The sequence below is a fragment of the Poecile atricapillus genome, unplaced genomic scaffold (genome assembly GCF_030490865.1).
Source record: "Poecile atricapillus isolate bPoeAtr1 unplaced genomic scaffold, bPoeAtr1.hap1 scaffold_300, whole genome shotgun sequence".
NCBI lineage: Eukaryota > Metazoa > Chordata > Aves > Passeriformes > Paridae > Poecile > Poecile atricapillus.
This window is the reverse complement of record NW_026709101.1, coordinates 1-13,829: the sequence shown is the minus strand read 5'-3', so window position 1 is coordinate 13,829 and position 13,829 is coordinate 1. Positions and strand designations below refer to the sequence as shown.

The 13,829-nt window shown below is 72.2% G+C and overlaps 2 protein-coding genes across 2 annotated transcripts; one reads left to right on the top strand and one right to left on the bottom strand.

The window, feature by feature from the left end:
• Positions 1-1,759: 1,759 nt before the first annotated feature.
• Positions 1,760-4,551, bottom strand: LOC131574407 (D site-binding protein-like). The gene is made up of 5 exons (XM_058828869.1): positions 4,376-4,551; positions 4,133-4,326; positions 3,231-3,428; positions 2,766-2,929; positions 1,760-1,987 (listed from the first exon to the last, which is right to left on the bottom strand). The coding sequence occupies exons 1-5, from the start codon at positions 4,549-4,551 to the stop codon at positions 1,772-1,774; spliced, it is 948 nt and encodes a 315-aa protein (XP_058684852.1). The 3' UTR covers positions 1,760-1,771.
• A 735-nt stretch (positions 4,552-5,286) lies between these two features.
• Positions 5,287-8,693, top strand: LOC131574408 (zinc finger protein 865-like). The gene is given in 7 exon segments (XM_058828870.1): positions 5,287-6,941; positions 6,943-7,149; positions 7,151-7,769; positions 7,771-7,904; positions 7,906-8,077; positions 8,079-8,333; positions 8,335-8,693. Coding segments are annotated over 7 exon segments (3,321 nt in total). The 5' UTR covers positions 5,287-5,316; the 3' UTR covers positions 8,644-8,693.
• Positions 8,694-13,829: the final 5,136 nt, after the last annotated feature.

The window sequence follows — 13,829 nt, the reverse complement described above, 5'->3', positions numbered from 1 at the left end:
TGATGGACATTGGGATGTCCAGGATGGACACTGAAAGTCCAGGATGGACACTGGAATGCCCAGGATGGACCTGATGGACATTGGGATGTCCAGGATGGACACTGGAATGTCCAGGATGGACACTGGGATGTCCAGGATGGATCTGATGGACATTGGGATGTCCAGGATGGACACTGGAATGTCCAGGATGGATCTGATGGACATTGCTGCACCCGGGGCTGGCCCGTGTCATCGGGGGGGACACCCTGGGGACACCCTGGGGACACCAATGAGGGTCCCCTCCAGGGGACACTGGGGTGACAGAGGGGACCCCCGAGGACCCAGGTTTGGGGGATTTGGGGATTCCGGGGGGGTCCCACCCCCCCCTTTGTGCAATAAACCCCAACCCTGGAGAGACCCCGAGGTTTGGGGAGGGGGTCCCGGGCCCCTCCCCCCTCCCAGTTCTCCCAGTTCTCCCAGTTCTCCCAGTTCCGTTCCGATTTCATTTTTGTTTTTTTTTTGTTGTTTAATTCTGTACAAAAACCCCTCCCCCAACCCCGGGGGGGGGCGTGACCCCCCCCCAAAATCCCTCGTGCTGGGGGGGGGAGGGGCAGTAAAGTGGTCAAAGTGCGGGGGGGGAGGGGCAGGGAAGTTTTGGGGAGGGGGAGGGGTGACGGGGGTGCCCCTCCCCCCACCCCAGTAACGCTACTGGCCTGAACTGGGAATGGTCACTGGGGAGGGGGAGGGGGGAGACCCCCGGGACCCCCTCCCCAATTTGTGCTTTGATCCAGCCCGGGGGGGGCTGGGAATAAATAGGGAAGGGGGGGAGGGGGACCCGGGGGGATCCGGGAATTTGGGGATCCCGGGAATTGGGGAATTGGGGAGGGGGGATCTCATTCCCATCCCCCCCCCCGGGGGTGGGGCCGGGATGGGGGTCCCGGGGCCGGTTCTGGGGGGGTTGGAGCTGCTGGATCCTGGGGATGGATCCTGGTTCTGGATCCAGAGCTGGTTGTGGTGTCCAGGAGCGGATCCCGGTCCTGGATCCAGAACCTTCTGCCGTGTCCAGGAGCAGATCCCGGTCCTGGATCCAGAACCTTCTGCCGTGTCCAGGAGCAGATCCCAGTCCTGGATCCAGAACCTTCTGCCGTGTCCTGGAGCAGATCCCGGTTCTGGATCCAGAACCTTCTGCTGTGTCTGGGAGCAGATCCTGGTGCTGGATCCAGAGCCCGGTCCTGGATCCAGAACCTTCTGCGATGTCCGGGAGCAGATCCCGGTTCTGGATCCAGAACCTTCTGCCGTGTCCAGGAGCAGATCCTGGTGCTGGATCCAGAACCTTCTGCCGTGTCCAGGAGCAGATCCCAGTCCTGGATCCAGAACCTTCTGCCGTGTCCAGGAGCAGATCCTGGTGCTGGATCCAGAACCTTCTGCCGTGTCCGGGAGCAGATCCCCGTGCTGGATCCAGAACCTTCTGCCGTGTCCGGGAGCGGATCCTGGTGCTGGATCCAGATCCCGGTGCTGGATCCAGAACCTTCTGCCGTGTCCGGGAGCAGATCCTGGTGCTGGATCCCGTCCCTGCTCCCCAGCCCGGGCTCCTCTGCAGCTCCCGAACATTCCCGCAGCGTTCCGTGCTCCTGGCTCGCTTCCCGGGCCGTTCCCGGTGGTTCCCAGCTCCCAGTGACCGGTTCTGGATCTCCTCCCGGGCGGTTCGGGGTCACCCGGAGCCGATCCCGGTTCTCCCGGCTCCTCCCGGGCGGTTCGGGGTCACCGGAGCCGCTCCCGGCCCCGTCCCCGCTCAGATCTGCCCGTGCCGGGCCTCGTAGCGCGCCAGGATCCCGCGGAAGCGCTGGAGCTCGCGGCGCGCCGCCGCCACCTCGACGCGCAGCGCGGCGTTCTCGCGCTCCAGGAACGCCGCCCGCACCGAGATCTGGTTCTCCTTCAGCCGCCGCGCGTCCCGCGAGCGCTTGGCCGCCGCGTTGTTCCGCGAGCGCCGGCTCCAGTACTTCTCATCCTGCCGGGAGCGCCGCCGGCGCCTCAGGGAACGGCGGGGACACGGCCCGGAGGGAGAGGTGGGCACCGGGAGGGAGGGGTGGGCACCGGGATCCACCCAGGGACACCGGGATCCACCCAGGGACACTGGGATCCACCCCAGGGATGAGGGATGGACACCAGGAATTGCCCAGGAATGAGGGATGGACATTGGGATCCACCCAGGGATTTGGGGGACACACAGGAATCACCCCAGGGACACCGGGAATCACCCCAGGGATGAGGGATGGACATTGGGATCCACCCAGGACTGAGGGATGGACACTGGGAATTGCCCAGGAATGAGGGATGGACAACAGGATCCACCCAGGGACACTGGGAATCACCCAGGGAATGAGGGATGGACACCGGGATCCACCCAGGGACACCGGGATCCACCCAGGGATGAGGGATGGACACTGGGATCCACCCAGGGAATGAGGGATGGACACAGGGAATGAGGGATGGACACCGGGATCCACCCCAAGGGTTTGGGGGACACACAGGAATCACCCCAGGGATGAGGAATGGACACCGGGATCCACCCCAGGGACACCGGGATCCACCCCAGGGCTCACAGGAGCCCCCAGCACCGACCCCACGCATCCCAAACCCGCAGGTACGTGTGGAGACCCCAAACCTGTGACTCCCCCTCCCCAAAACCCCCCCAAAACCCCCCAAAACCCCCCCAAAAAACCCCCCAAAAAACCCCCCAAAACCCCCCAAACCCCCCCAAACCCCACCCCGGGCGGGGGTCTCACCTTCTGCTCCTCGGGGACGTGCACCTTGCGGGCCTTGCGGGCGATGGGCTGCGGCCGCAGCTCCTCCTGCGAGAAGCGGAGCCGCCGGGGGTCGAACGGGCCCCCCCCGGGCCCCTCCGCCTCGGCCGGCGGCGCCTCCGGGAGCGCCCGGGGGGGCCCCGCGGCTGCGGGGGGAGCGGCGGCATCAGCGCCTCCTGTCGCGACATGGGCGGGGCCCGGCGCGATACGGGGAGGAGTTCTTGGGGGGGGGGGGGGATCGCGATAGAGCCGCCCCCCCCCCGGTTTGCACGTGAAGGGGCGGGGCTTAAAGGGGCGGGGCTTAAATAGGCGGGGCTTAAAGGGGATGGCCCAACCCCCTCCCCCCCCCATCCCGAGGGTGTCCCCCCCTTTCCCTGAGCCCCCCCCCCCCATTATCCCCCCCCCCAATTCCCGGTTCTCCCGGTGTTCCCGGTGTCCCGCACGCACCGGGCGGCCGCTCGGGGGCGGGGGGCTCGGGGGGGCTGGGGGGCAGCCCGTGCTCCCGCAGGAACTCGTCCAGGTCCACGTACTCCAGCTCGCCCCCCCCCGCCGCCGCCATTTGGGGAGGGGGCGGCCCCGGCCGCTCCCACGGGGGGGGCGCCACCCCCAGGAAGCCCCCGCGGCTCCCGCCGGGCTCGTCCATCCCTGGGGGGGGCACGGGGGGGGTCACGGGGAGCCCCCCGGAACCCCCCCCCCCCCGCTGGGAAATCCCCAAATCCCCCCCCCCCCCCAAAAATCCTCAAATGGCCCCAAAATGCCCCAAATGCCCCCCTCCCAAAATCCTCAAAATGCCCCAAATCCCCCCGGACCCCTCCCCCCCAGGGGTCTCGGACCCCTCCCGGATTTTGGGGTGTTCCCCCTTCCCCCCCCCCGCCCCCCCCCCGGGCCGGGCCCCGGCACGTGACCCCCCCACGTGACGGCGCCACACGCGTGGGGGACACGGGACACGCGTGGGGGGGGGACACGCGCGCGCACGTGCGGCGGTCACGTGGGGGATCCCCCGCCCCCACGTGCGGTTTCACCTCGGGTGAACCCCCCCCCCCTCCCCCACCCCGGAACCGGAGCGGGGGAGGGGACACCGGACACCGGCACCGGACACCGGCACCGGACACCGGGAATGGGGAGAGGGCAGCGAGACCGGGACCGGACACGGGGCACCGGGAACGCACCGGGAGCGGCTCAGCGGCCCCGCTCCCCCCGCCCCGACCCCCGTTCCCGGACACCCTCCCGCCCCGCTCACCCCCGCTCCGGTCCCGGTGCCGACCCCGCTCCCGGTGTCCCCCCGCTGCCGGTGTCCCCCCGCTCCCGGTGTCCCCTCCCTCACCCCGGTGTCCCCCCCCCGTCCCCACCTGCTCCCGGGTGGGTCCCGGTGCCCCCCCGCTCCCGCTGTCCCCCGCCTGTCCCGGTGTCCCGGTCCCCACCTGCTCCCGGGTGGGTCCCGGTGCCCTCGGCCCGAGCCCCGCGGGGGGCGCTGCGCCCGTGAGGGGGCGTGTCCTGCTCTGGCCCCGCCCCTCCCCACCGCCGGCCAATCCCCGCCCGAGCTCTGCGTTAGCCCCGCCCAGCCGGGCTCAAACCGCGCCCTCTCCGCGCACGCTGCGCTCTCCTGATTGGTCGGGACCTCCCCAAGCCACGCCCCCGCAGCGAGTGAAGCCCCGCCCCCCGCGCGGAGGGAGCAAAGCTCCGCCCCGCCCGCGCGGCCCCGCCCCCGGCGCCACGCGCAGCCAATGGGAGCGCGGGGGGCGTGGCCGCGGTCAGGCGGCGCGGCCATGCGGGGGGCGTGGCCTGACCTACATTGGGCCAATGGGGAGGCGCGCGGCGGGCGGGGCCTGACCCAGTTTTGGCCAATGGGGCGCGGCCAAAGCCGGAGGGGCCGCGAGCACGTGGGGCCGCACGTGCCGGGGCTCTTAAAGGCGCCGCGCCGGGAAATGGGGGCTGGGGGCACACAGGGGAACCCCCCTCGGTCCTGTGGGATCCCCAGTGACGTCACAGCCCCCGTCCCTTCCCCAGACACCCCCTCGGGGGGTGCCCCGGGGGCGTGGCCGGGTCCGGCCCCGCGTCTCTGATTGGTCAGGAGCTCCCCCCCTTCTCCCCCCCCCAGGAGAAAAGAGCGGGCTGAGGCCCCGGCCGCCATCTTTGCTGAGGGCAGCTGCCGCCATCTTGCCTCGCGCCGCCATCTTGGCGGGGAGGCGGCGCCGCCGCCATCTTTTGTGTGGGCAAACTCCCCTCCCCCCCCCTCCCCGGGCCCGTTCGGGGGTCCCGGGGCTCGCCCGGTGCGGCGGGGCGGGGAGGGGGCTCCCGCCGGTCCCGGCAGCGGCTCCGGAGCCGCCGCCAAGAGGGGCGGTGAGGGAGGGGGGGGTGGTGGGGGGAGAGGCCGGGCCTCCCTCACGTGAGCGCCGCTTCCGCTTCCGGCGGGGGCGGCGCGTCCGGCCCGGCCCGGCCCGGCCGAGCGGGGTTCGGGACCCCCGGGCCCCCCCAGGTGAGTGAGCGCCCCTCCCCCCCCGGGACCCCCGGGTCCCCCCGGGACCCCCCGGCCATGGAGGCGAACGTCAGCGACGAGAGCGGCCCCTTCCCCTCCTACCCCTTCGATTTCCTGGATTTCCTCACGCACCAGCGGCCGGAGCCGCCCGAGCCCCCGGAGCCCCCGGGGAAGGCGCTGCCGCTGCCCCCGGGCCCCTTCGAGTACCCGCCGCCCTTGGAGCGCGGGGCCCTCCCCAAGCACAAACCCGAGCCCCCCGCGGCTCCCCCTTCCTCCTCCTCCTCCTCCTCCTCCTCCTCCTCGCACCCCAAGAAACCCGAGGGTTCCCTGGGGGCGGCTCCGTTCCCGGCTCCGCAGCCGCTGCTGGAGGCGGGGGCCGCGTTCCCCGGCCCGCCCTGGGGGCTGCTGGAGCTGCCGGGGCCGCAGCCGCTGCTCGGGGGCCTCAAGCGGGGCCCGGAGGGCGGCGAGGAGCGGAGCTACTTCAGGCGCCTCAAGTACCTGGTGGAGCGGCGCTTCCCGTGCGCCGCCTGCCCCAAGGCGTTCCGCCAGGCCTCGCACCTGGTGCAGCACATGCAGGTGCACGGGGGGAGCCTCCCGGAACCGCGAACCGAACCGCGAACCGAGCCCCGCACCGAGCCCCGGCCCTACGAGTGCCGCACCTGCGGCCGCGCCTACAGCCACGGCTCCAGCCTGCTCCGGCACCGCCGCTGCCACCGGGCTGCCGACAGCGAGCCGGTACCGGTACCGATACCGGTACCTGCCCCGGTACCTGTCCCTGTACCTGCTCCGGTACCGGCCCCGCCGCGCCCCGGGGCTCCCGCCCTGCCCAACGGGCTCAGCGCGGCCCCCGGAGCCGTGCCCGGAGCCGTGCCCGGTGCCGTGCCCGGTGCCGTGCCCGGTGCTCTGCCCGGTGCTCTGCCCGGTGCTCTCCCCGGTGCTCTGACCGTGCCGGTGAACGCCGCGCCCGGAGCGGTCAGCGCGGTGCTCGGCGGGGTGGCCGGAGCGGTCAGCGGGGTCAGCGGAGTGACCGGAGGGGTCGGAGCGGTCAGCGGGGTCAGTGCGGTGACCGGAGGGGTCAGTGGAGTGGCCGGAGGGGTCAGCGGGGTCAGTGGCGTGGCCGGAGGGGTCAGTGGCGTGGCCGGAGCGGTCAGCGGGGTCAGCGCGGTTCCTGGAGGGGTCACCGGGGTGGCCGGAGGGGTCACCGGGGTGCTCAGCGTTAACGCGGTCACCAACGTCGCGCCCGGCGGGGCCAGCCCGGTACCCGGCAGGGTCAGCGCCCTGCGCGGCTCCGGTGCGGGGCCCGGCGGGGTCGGTACCGGGCACGGTGGGGTCGGTACCGGGCCCGGCGGGGTCGGTGCGGGGCACGGTGGGGTCGGTACGGGGCACGGTGGGGTCGGTACGGGGCCCGGTGCGGTCTCTGCGGCTCCCGGTGCGGTCGGTGCCGCTCCCGGTGCGGTCGTTACAGCTCCCGGTGCGGTCGGTGCCGCTCCCGGCGCGGTCTCTGCGGCTCCGGCCGGGACGGGCGCGGCCCCCGCGGTCTCCGCCGTGCCCAACGGCGTGGGCGCTCTGTCCGGCGGGGTGAACCTGGTGTCGCCGGCCGTGACGGTGGCCGTGCCCAACGGGGTGATCCCGGTGCCCAGCGGGGTGATCCTGGCCCCGGGCGGGGTCCCGCTGGCTCCGGTGGGGGGTCCCGCTGGCGCCGGGGGCGGCGGGCGCCGAGGGCCCGTTCAGCTGCCCGCTGTGCTGGAAGGTGTTCAAGAAGCCGAGCCACCTGGCGCAGCACCAGATCATCCACACGGGCGAGAAGCCCTTCACCTGCGGCGCCTGCGGCCGCGCCTTCAACCGCCGCGAGAGCCTCACCCGCCACGTCAAGACCCACGCGGGGGCCGCGGCGGGTGCCGTGCCCGGTGTGCGGGAAGGAGTTCCGCGACCCGGCCTACCTGCTCCGCCACCAGCTGAGCCACGGGGCGCCGCGCCCCGCGCACCGCTGCGACATCTGCGGCAAAGCCTACGCCGCGCCCCAGAGCCTGCTGCGACACCGCCGCGCCCACGCCGGCGACACCGCCGCCAATGCCGCCGCCAATGCCGCCACCAATGCCACCAATGCCACCACCGCCGCCAGGAGCGTCCCGGGAGCCGGCGGGCGCAGCTTCGGGTGCGGGGTGTGCGGCCGCGCCTTCGGGCGGCGGGAGACGCTGCGGCGGCACGAGCGCATCCACACCGGGGAGAAGCCGCACGAGTGCGGGGTGTGCGGGAAGCGCTTCCGCGAGTCCTTCCACCTGCGCAAGCACCGCGTGGTGCACACCCGGGAGCGGCCCTACCGCTGCGAGCTCTGCGGAAAGACCTTCGGCTACCCGCAGAGCCTGACGCGGCACCGGCAGGTTCACCGCCCGCCCGCCGCGCCCCCCGAGCCCGCCGCGCCCGCGCTGGGCTGCGGCTCCTGCGGGCAGCGCTTCCCGGAGCTGCTGCGGGCCCCGCCGGGCCCCGCCGAGCGCCCGCACGGCTGCGACTTCCTGCGGGCAGGTGCTGGGCTTCCTGGAGAACCTGGTGTGGCACCGCCTGGTGCACCCGCCCGCGCCCGAGCGAGCCGTGCCCGCGGCCCCCGGGGAGGCGGGCGGCACCGCCCGAGGAGCCCCCGGCGGCGCCCAGCGCCGAGCGCTTCACCTGCGGCACCTGCGGGCAGAGCTTCAAGCGCTTCCTGGCGCTGGTCACACACAAGTACGTGCACCTGGCCGGAGCGCGGCCCCCGGCGTGCGGAGCCTGCGGGCAGCGCTGCTCCGGGGCCTACGAGCTGCTGCTGCACCGGCGGCGGCACCTGCCGGCAGCGCCCGTCGCTCTGCGCCGCCTGCGGCCGCCGCTTCTGGGCGGCCGCGCTGCTGCGGCGGCACCGGCGCTGCTGCCCCCGCCCCGGCGCCGCCCCGTTCCGCTGCCGGACCTGCGGCCGCGCCTTCCTGCGGGCCTGGGCGCTGCGGCAGCACCGGGCCGGCCACGCCGGGGAGCGCCCGCTGCGCTGCCCGCTGTGCGCCAAGCGCTGCTCCCACCCCGCCGGGCTGGCCGAGCACCAGCGCCGGCACCGCCCGGGCCCGCCCGCGCCGCTGCCGCACCTGCGGGAAGACGTTCCGGTTCCGCTCCAACCTCCTGGAGCACCGGCGCGGCCACCTGGGCGAGGACGTGTACCGCTGCGAGCGCTGCGGGAAGAGCTTCTTCTACCTGGGCTCCATCGCGCGGCACCTGCGGGAGCACGAGCGGAGCCGCCGCCGCCGCCGCCGCCGCCGCTGCCCCCGCTGCCGCCGCCGCTTCGCCCGCCCCGCGCTGCTCCGGCGGCACCTGCGGGAGCGCGGCTGCACCGGGGCGGCGGCGGCGGCGGCCGGAGCGGGGCCCTGAGGGAGCGGAGCGCGATGGACGCTCGGACAGGTGGACGCTCGGACAGGCGGACCCCCCCGCCGGACCTCCGGACCGATGGGCACGCGGACAGGCGAACCCCCCCGCCGGACGCTCGGACAGACGGATGTTCGGACACACGGATGTTCGGACAGACGGACACCCCCCGGGGGTGACCCCCGATCTCTGCGGGAGCGCTCGCGGCCCCTCCCCCAGCCCCGGGGGGGTCCCGGGGGGGAAGGGGCGGGGTGGGGGAGGGGCCGCGGTCGCGCTGTACGGAGGAACCGGAATAAACCGGAAAAAACCGGGATAAACGGGAATGGACCGGGATGGACCGAGATAAACCGGGATAAACCGGGATTAACGGGAATGGGCCGGGATAAACCGGAACGGGTCGGGATAAACCAGGATGGACCGGGATGGACCGGAACGTACCGGGATGAAACAGGCTGGACCGGGATGAACCGGAACGGACCGGGATAAACCGGGATTAACGGGAATGGGCCGGGATAAACCGGAACGGGTCGGGATAAACCAGGATGGACCGGGACAAACCGGGATGGACCGGAATAAACCGGGATAAACCGGAACGGGCCGGGATAAACCAGGATGGATCGGGATAAACCGGGATGGACCGGAACGGGCCGGGATAAACCGGAACGTACCGGAACGTACCGGGCTAAGGCGCAGCAGCCGCAGGCGGGGCTGTGGGGTCGGGTCACGGGTCGGTCACCGGTCAGTCCCCGGTCAGGGGGGGTTGGGGGTCACTGGGTCACTCCCAAGGGTCATTTCGGGGTCACTCAGGAGTCTCTTGGCCCGGGTGGGGGTGGGGTGGTCACGGGGGGGGGAGGGGGGGTGGTGTCCCCTGTGGCCCCTCCCCCACCGCGGGACGGCGCGAGAGAAACGGGAAAAAAACCGAAACCCCGGATTTTTAATAATTAAAAAAAAAAAAAATCAGCGCCGAGGTGGGACCGGGCCCCGGGACACGGCGAGGGTGGCACCGGCCCCGCGTGTCCCCAGCCCCGGGGCCACCGTCCCTCCTCACCCCGGCTGTGCCCGGTCACCGGCCGGACCCGTGGTGTCCCCGGCCGGGGCTCGGGACACGTCCCCGGTGCTGTCCCGGGGCTCAGGACACGTTCCCGGTGCCGTCCCGGGGCTCAGGACACGTTCCCGGTGCCGTCCCGGGGCTCAGGACACGTTCCCCGGTGCTGTCCCCGTGCTCAGGACACGTTCCCGGTGCCATCCCGGGGCTCAGGACACGTTCCCGGTGCTGTCCCGGGGCTCAGGACACGTTCCCGGTGCTGTCCCCAGGTTCAGGCCGTGTCCCCGGTGCTGTCCCGGGGCTCGGGACACGTTCCCGGTGCCATCCCGGGGCTCAGGACACGTCCCCGATGCTGTCCCCGGGACTCACACCGTGTCCCCGGCGCTGTCCCCAGGCTCGGGCCGTGTCCCTGCTGCTGTCCCGGGGCTCGGGCCGTGTCCCCGCCGTGCTCCGGTGCTGTCCCCGGTGCTGTCCCCGTGCTCAGGACACGTCCCCGGCGCTGTCCCCGGGACTCACACCGTGTCCCCGGTGCTGTCCCCGTGCTCAGGACACGTCCCCGGTGCCGTCCCCGGGACTCACAACCGTGTCCCCGGTGCTGTCCCCAGGCTCGGGCCGTGTCCCCGGTGCTGTCCCGGGGCTCAGGACACGTTCCCGGTGCCATCCCGGGGCTCAGGACACGTTCCCGGTGCTGTCCTCAGGCTCGGGCCGTGTCCCCGCTGCTGTCCCGGGGCTCGGGCCGTGTCCCCGCCGTGCTCCGGTGCTGTCCCCGGTGCTGTCCCCGTGCTCAGGACACGTCCCCGGCGCTGTCCCCGCTCCCGTCCCCCGGTGCCGCCCCTCCCGGGGCACGGGCGGTGCCGCTGGAGGTGCGGGGCTCCCGGTGAGTGTCCCGCTGCGTGTCCCGGTGGGTGTGGCTGTCCCGGTGAGTGTCCCGGTGAGTGTCCCGGTGGGTGTCCCGGTGAGTGTCCCGGTGGGTGTCCCGGTGGGTGTGACTGTCCCGGTGAGTCGCCCGGTGTCTCTGCAGGTGTGACGCTCTCTTGAAAGCTTTCCCGCAGCGGGGGCAGCGGTGCGGTTTGTGCGGGGCTCTCGGGCTGTGCCCGGTGAGTGTCCCGGTGAGTGTCCCGGTGGGTGTGGCTGTCCCGGTGAGTCGCCCGGTGAGTCGCCCGGTGTCTCTGCAGGTGCGATGCTCTCTTGAAGGCTTTCCCGCAGCGGGAGCAGCGGTGCGGTTTGTGCGGGGCTCCCGGGCTGTGCCCGGTGAGTGTCCCGGTGGGTGTCCCGGTGAGTGTCCCGGTGAGTGTCCCGGTGGGTGTGGCTGTCCCGGTGAGTGTGGCTGTCCAGGTGAGTGTCCCGGTGAGTCGCCCGGTGCCTCTGCAGGTGTGACGCTCTCTTGAAGGCTTTCCCGCAGCGGGAGCACCGGTGCGGTTTGTGCGGGGCTCCCGGGCTGTGCCCGGTGGGTGTCCCGGTGGGTGTGGCTGTCCCGGTGAGTTGCCCGGTGTCTCTGCAGGTGTGACGCTCTCTTGAAAGCTTTCCCGCAGCGGGAGCAGCGGTGCGGTTTGTGCGGGGAGTGGGCGATGCTGTGGCGCCGCAGGTACGACAGGAACGGGAAGCGCCGCCCGCACTCGGGGCAGCCCAGGGGGGCCCGCCCGGGGTCCCGGGGCCGCTCCCGGGGGTCCCCCCGCCCGTGTCCCCCGGCAGCAGCACCGGGAAGGGCCGACCCTCGGTGTCGATCAGCAGGAACAGACCCCCGCCCGCGGGGGGAGGGGCGGCGGCGGCGGGGGGCGGGGGGGGGAGGGGCGGGGGGAGGGGCGGGGGGCGGCGTCCGGGGGGCTGCGGAGAGAGAAAGGGGGGTTAGGGGGGGTTTGGGTCACATTTGGGGGGATTTGGGGGAATTTGGGGGGATTTGGGGGGGTTTGGGTCACATTTGGGGGGATTTGGGGGGTTTGGGGGGGTTGGGTCACATTTGGGGGTCCCAGGGGGATTTGGGGCCTTAGGGGCGATTTTGGGGGGATTTGGGGAATTTTGGGGGAGTTTGGGGGGATTTGGGGGGTTAAGGGGGGGTTAGGGGGGATTGGGGGGATTTGGGGGAGGTTTGGGGGGGATTTGGGGGGGATTTGGGGAATTTTGGGGGGGCTTGGGGGGGATTTGGGGGTTTGGGAGGGTTTGGGGGGGATTTAGGGGGATTGGGGGGGCTTGGGGGGGATTTGGGGGATTGGGGGGGGTTTGGGGGGATTTAGGGGGTTTGGGGGGGTTTGGGGAGACCCCCGAGGCTGGCGGGAATGGGGGGAGGGGATTCCCGGGAATGGGGGGGGAGGGGATTCCCGGGAATGGGGGGAGGGGATTCCCGGGAATGGGGGGGAGGGGTCCGGGGGGGGTTTCCCCAGGCAGTGGGGCGGGGCGGGTTTGGGGGATCCCAGGGGTGAGGGCGGATTTTGGGAAGGGAAAAGGGGGGGGGAGGGGAAGGGGAAAGGTCCCGGGGGTGTCCCCGCCTCCCCCTCCCCCCTCCCCGGTACCTCCCGGTGTCTCCCCTCCCCCTCCCCGGTACCTCCCGGTCCCGCCGCCGCCCGGGCCCCCCCTCGGGCCCCCCCTCGGTCCCTTCATGGCCCCGCTGCGCTCGCGCCGCCGCCGGGGGGGGGGAGGGGCTCCGCTCCGGGGTCCCGGGGGGGGGGAGGGGCGGGGGGGGGGAGGGGCTGGGGCCGAGCCGGTGTCGCAGCGTTCGGGCTCCGGCCGGAAACAACGCGAGCGCGTCCGTTCCGACCCCCGACAAACCGGGACCCCTCCCCAAACCGGGACCCCCCTCCCCAAATCTGGGACCCCTCCTCAAATGGGGGACCCCTCCCCAAATCCGGGACCCCCTCCCCAAATCCGGGACCCCTCCCCAAATGGGAGACCCCTCCCCAAATCCGGGACCCCTCCCCAAATCCGGGACCCCTCCCCAAATGGGAGACCCCTCCCCAAATCCGGGACCCCTCCCCAAATCTGTGACCCCTCCTCAAATGGGGGACCCCTCCCCAAATCCGGGACCCCCTCCCCACACCAGGGACCCCTCCTCAAACCGGGACCCCTCCCCAAACCGGGACCCCCTCCCCAAATCCGGGACCCCTCCCCAAATGGGAGACCCCTCCCCAAATGGGAGACCCCTCCCCAAATCCGGGACCCCTCCCCAAATCCGGGACCCCTCCCCAAATGGGAGACCCCTCCCAAATCCGGGACCCCTCCCCAAATCTGTGACCCCTCCCCAAACCGGGACCCCCTCCCCAAACCGGGACCCCCTCCTCAAATCCGGGACCCCCCTCCCCAAATCTGTGACCCCTCCCCAAACCGGGACCCCCTCCCCAAACCGGGGACCCCTCCTCAAACCGGGACCCCTCCCCAAAATCCGGGAGAGCCGCGATCCGGGGGGGGAGGGGCTGGTCCCTGTTTTTGGGGAGGGGTCTCCGGGATTGGGGGGTCCTGGGGACGCTTTGGGGACAGCGGGACGGGGGCGGCCCCCCCCAAATCCCGAATTTTCCCATTTTTCCCGTTTTTCCGCATTCCGGGACGCTCGTTCGGGGTCCCCAGCCCCCCCAAATCCCGAATTTTCCCATTTTTCCTTTTATTTCCCTCACTCCGGGGATCCCCAAAATCAGCCGGGAACACCCGGATCCCAAATCCCCCCCAGATCCCCCCAGATCCCCTCCAGGCCCCCCCGGGCTCGCTCCGGGGGTCTCCGAGGGGAATTTTGAGGGAAAATCCGGGAAAAACCTCCCCAAAAAAAAGAGGCGAAAAGCGGCGAATAAACGGCGGCAAATCCCGCGAGATTTGGACACCGCGCGCGAGATTTGGGCACCGCGCGAGAGTTGGCGGGAGCCGCCAGGGGGCGCCCTCGCGGCCGCGTTTCCCGCCAAAAGCGGCCCTGAGGGGAAAGGGGCGGGGCCAAACCGGAGCGGGCGGGGCCAACCGGGCCCGGTGTTACCGGCGGCGGCCGCCGGAAGTTGGGCGGGCTGGAAGTGACGTAGGGGACCGGGAGGGGGTCCAACAGGGACGGAAAGCGGCGAAAAGCGAAGGAAAGCGGCGAAAAGTGACCCGAAAGCGGCGAGGAGGAACGGGAAAGCTCCGAGCGTGCGAACGGCGGCCGGAAACGGCGCCCGGCGACGGAAAGGTCCGAGCGCTA

What these genes read in the sequence shown, in the direction of transcription:
- LOC131574407 (XM_058828869.1), bottom strand. Translation starts at nt 4,551, where the DNA reads ATGGCCGCGCCGCCTGACCGCGGCCACGCCCCCCGCGCTCCCATTGGC. An exon ending in CGGGACCCACCCGGGAGCAG is followed by an intron (nt 3,429 to 4,132) that starts GTGGGGACGGGG and finishes TGCCCCCCCCAG; the next exon opens with GGATGGACGAGCCCGGCGGG. An exon ending in ACGTCCCCGAGGAGCAGAAG is followed by an intron (nt 1,988 to 2,765) that starts GTGAGACCCCCG and finishes CGCTCCCGGCAG; the next exon opens with GATGAGAAGTACTGGAGCCG.